Below are 4653 nucleotides of genomic sequence, written 5' to 3'. Positions count from 1 at the left end.
ACAAACAACAAGTGCTATTCTACACTGCTCAAAACTCGCGTTTGAATCGTCAGTTGCAAATTCTTTAAATATAAAAAACGTACTTATAGTCTGTGAGTCAGAACAGCCGGTATTGTAGTCTACTCTCCCAGGATCAGAAAACACAAACAGTCCTCCATAAAATGTGCTGCACACATCTGAATATTTGGGTTGAACTGTTCTGGAACAGTGTTGTAAATACAACTTAACCACTGATTTCTAGTCGTGTCCTCTTTTGGAAGTCCAAACAAAGTAGTTTCGCTTTCACAACGAAACACACAGCGTCTTCACGACATGGCGGCGGCGGCAACAACAATACTACAGCGAGAATAAAAGTTACTCTTTCTTTCTTTGCGTGAACATTTAGCCGGTGTTATGCAAATCTTCCCACACAGTGACGTAGACATGTTGAGGCGTGTTTAAACGAGGCGTTTTAGGAGGGCGTTGACGAGTCTTAACTTTTATAAAGAATGTCTCTTTGGATTTGAGACTTTAGTCTTTGCAACTTTAGGGATCTTATCTATTCACGAACAGCTTGTAACACTCCAAAGAGAAAGGAAAACTTGAAATCGCATCATATGACCCCTTTAAAGGTACATATTAGTTCTTTAAAAGTGCATTTTATCTAAAGGGTACCAGCCCTGTGACAGCTTTATGCCTTTTTTCTGAGAGTGTGTATATAGCAAACTATTGTGGACTCAAAAATTCTGAGAATTTATTTCCATTTCAGCCTCTAATTAAACAGAATGTTTCAGGATTTTGGAAGAAATAATAAAAATAAATGAACATAAATGAAAAAAAAGAGATATTTAAGACTTAACTTTTATAAAGAATGTCTCTTTGGATTTGAGACTTTAGTGTTTGCAACTTCAGGGATCTTATCTATTCACAAACAGCTTGTAACACTCCAAAGAGAAAGGAAAACTTGAAATCGCATCATATGACCCCTTTAAAGGTACATATTAGTTCTTTAAAAGTGCATTTTATCTAAAGGGTACCAGCCCTGTGACAGCTTTATGCCTTTTTTTCTGAGAGTGTGTATATAGCAAACTATTGTGGACTCAAAAATTCTGAGAATTTATTTCCATTTCAGCCTCTAATTAAACAGAATGTTTCAGGATTTTGGAAGAAATAATAAAAATAAATGAACATAAATGAAAAAAAAGAGATATTTAAGATTCTGCACTATTTCTGAGTCACTCATCAAATTTGTTAACATATTTACACTAAAGGTCAGATTTATTTTCATAATGTAAGATGTTCAGATTGTTTAACTGATATTGATTTAACAATCTTAATGAAAAATAAATAGAAAATATTTCAGAATTTCATGATTTTTTTTTTATTTTTTTTATTTTTTTAGCATTTCGTCAAATTATTAAATTATCACAGCAGCCACTTGAGTTGACAAGGAAATCTGACCCTTTGTACAAAAGACTTAATATGGTTAATGCCGCAAATTTGATTAGTGAATCTGGGATATTTCTTATTGACTTTAATTTTGTATGCGCACATACAATGTTAGGATAATAAGGGATGTTGTAACTTAAGATATGGTATGATATCTTAACCCCCACACAGTATAAATGACATTCGTGAAGAAATATGATTTTAAATGTTATCTGCTGCCCCCTACTGTTAATGTTGATCATTGCTTAAACTGCACCTGGTTTTATTTTACAGATTTTTACTCAGAAAAATTATTTGTGGTGATTCTTAAGAATTATAAATAACTGTTTAAAGAAATAAATGTATATCCAACTTAGAAGCCAAGAAAATATTTAAATCATAGCTTACTTGGGATTTCTATCATATTATTATGTGTTTGAATATTATATTTAAAAAATTATAATTTATTATCATAATTAAATTAGGCCTAGTTATTTTTAAATGCATACTTTTATTTAAAAGGGACTTATTAAATTGATCTAAAATAACAGTGAAAGTATTTATAATGTTACAAAAGGTTTCTGTCAAATAAATGAAAAAACAAACAAATCTTGTCTCAGTATGATTAACAGTTATCTCCAGGTTGACAGCGCCATCTGCTGGACTGTCTAATAACTGTCTTACAGAGCTGTCATTATGGTAGGGTGCATGTATAAGCAATGTCGATAAATCGGGTCCTCCCTCAAAATAGGCAATATTATAGTCATACCAAAATACAAACAAGCAATATTCATATGTATGCTTACTGTATGCATAAAACAGGTTGGACATAATGTCGATTCTTTCACTTGATAAACTCAATAAATAATAATGATAGTGTGAAGAACATTTTAAAAATCTAAAGAACCTTTTGGAAAGGTTTTGCGGATGTTAAAGTTTCTTCATGGAACCGCTGATACAAATAAATAACTTTTTTTTTTTTTTAATGTAATATATGCCCAACTAGTTGCTTTTGTTGATGTATCCGATTTGTGATTGCACACCCACTTTATGTGATATGTAAACTAATATTGCCATTGATGCACTTTTTCTTCAGTGTGCAGTGTACACAGAACCAGATTTTTTTTTTTTTAAGTATTTTAGATGAAAAATAAAAAATGCTACTTTGCATATCATCCCTAAAAATGGCACCTGAGACAGGAGTTTTGACAATTATGCATCCCAAATCATAGCTGGGTGTTAAAGCAAGCCATTGGTAAACAGAAATATGCATCCATTATTTATAAGTTAGTATTCTCCAGACTTTCAGTTCGTTTTCTACTTTCTACTTACATGGCATGCACTTGCATGGAATTCATGGTGGTATTATTTACAGGGTTTACATCCTTTTGGCCAGATATTTAGGATTTAATTTTTTGTTGTTATTCATGAGTTAAGAAAAATATCATGGCCACTGAATTCTAGATAAATACTGATATTTAAGCAGAATATGCCAAAGCACTAGCAAATAGATTACATTTACGACATTTTACTAATATTGCACAAAAGTCTTGGCGGAAGTGACTCAATAGCGCTTCATGCTGCAGAATAATGCACTTTTAACCGCTCAGAGTTTCACAAAATGTCTTCAAATCTCATGTTTTACTAAATGCATTTCAGTCTCTCACACTGGTCGCTTAATGATCTTTGTGAGTTATTAAGCTTTTAACACCGCAGTCAGACGGCTATTTTTTTTTTTTTACTTTGGTCCTGTTTTTTTCTGTTCGTTTGGACTGAAGATGGACTGAAAAACACAAGGAGACATAATTTTCCATAGATTGAGTTTGAGTTAAATTGCAATGTGAACTCATGAAATCAAATGTGAAATATTAAAGTGCTGAAGTGACAGAAGCCTCTTAAGTGCAGTGCGCGAGATTAACCCCGTTTGAAAGGATGGACCAATATGAATCATAAAAAGAGTCTATTTATTGAAGGTAAGACACGAGCTATTTGTGTTTATTTGCGCCTTTATTGTGTTTTTACGTGCTGTTTGTCTCGTGTTGGTTTGTAAATAAATATAAATATATATTATCAGTTAGATATCATCGTGTGTGCGTTAGCTCATGTGCTAACCGAGCAGCTGCATTCACTCTGCAGAAAATATAAACGTCTGAGGAGATTAAACAATAAATATACTTCAATTAAAGTGTATTGTATTACATATGTGTAGTGTAAAGGTCTGTCCCCTTCCTAAGATATCTGTTTAAGTGTATGGATGCTAAAACAGACTGAGGCCTGACGCTATGCGCCGATATAAACAAACTTCAGAAATCATTGAATTAAAAAAAAAATAGATATATTAAATCAACGTAAATTTACTCATTCTAGCTTGTCATCAACAATATCAGTTAGATTTCATCGTGTGTGCGTTAGCTCATGTGCTAACCGAGCAGCTGCATTCACTCTGCAGAAAATATAAACGTCTGAGGAGATTAAACAATAAATATACTTCAATTAAAGTGTATTGTATTACATATGTGTAGTGTAAAGGTCTGTCCCCTTGCTAAGGTATCTGTTTCAGTGTATGGATGCTAAAACAGACTGAGGCCTGACGCTATGCGCCGATATAAACAAACTTCAGAAATCATAGAATTAAAAAAAATAGATATATTAAATCAACGTAAATTTACTCATTCTAGCTTGTCATCAACAATAAACAAGACTGTATATGCATTCATCACCGCTGTCTTTAGATTTCTTAACTGTGTTTCTCATTGATTCAACGTGGGCCCTTCAGCCTCATGCAGCAATGTTAATATATGCATTAAATGTTGTTTTCCTCTCATATGCGAATGACTATATTCTCCTGTTTTCCATCATAATGTCATTAAAATACATAAAAGAGAAGAATTAAATGTTGACTACTCTTGCATAATATCCCAATTCAAATGTGATTAAATATGTTATCGTTTCTAATTTCTATGCAGTTTTATTAAGAAAAAGTTTCCTGACCTTTGACAAAGCCTTGTCTGAAAAGGGGTTTTGAAAAAGGGTTTTAGGTCAAGCTTTCAGTGCTTTATACAGTAGTTATTTTACAGATAGATAGTTAGATAGACTGAGCTGAAATGTGACCCTGGACCACAAAACCAATCTTAAGTGTCAATTTTTCGAAGTTGAGATTTATAAATCATCTGAATATGCTCTATCTATAAATAAATATGTAAATAAGATTTCCATTGATGTATGGTTTGTTAGGATAGGACAATA

The 4653-nt window shown here is 32.4% G+C and overlaps 1 protein-coding gene across 4 annotated transcripts in view; it reads left to right on the top strand.

Moving 5' to 3' along the window:
* The first annotated feature begins 2993 nt into the window (after window positions 1-2993).
* Window positions 2994-4653, top strand: part of senp6a (SUMO specific peptidase 6a) — a 38627-nt gene continuing 36967 nt past the window's right edge. For all 4 annotated transcript variants that reach the window (XM_016542625.1, XM_016542626.1, XM_016542624.1 and 1 more), the window contains exon 1: window positions 2994-3380. In XM_016542625.1, the coding sequence (XP_016398111.1) occupies window positions 3350-3380 (31 nt within the window). In that variant the 5' untranslated portion in view covers window positions 2994-3349. The remainder of the gene's footprint in view (window positions 3381-4653) is intronic.

Source organism: Sinocyclocheilus rhinocerous, unplaced genomic scaffold (assembly GCF_001515625.1).
Source record: "Sinocyclocheilus rhinocerous isolate Xijiao unplaced genomic scaffold, SAMN03320098_v1.1 scaffold819, whole genome shotgun sequence".
Lineage (NCBI taxonomy): Eukaryota > Metazoa > Chordata > Actinopteri > Cypriniformes > Cyprinidae > Sinocyclocheilus > Sinocyclocheilus rhinocerous.
The sequence above is the reverse complement of the archived record's forward strand: the minus strand, read 5'-3'. Positions and strand labels throughout refer to the sequence as shown.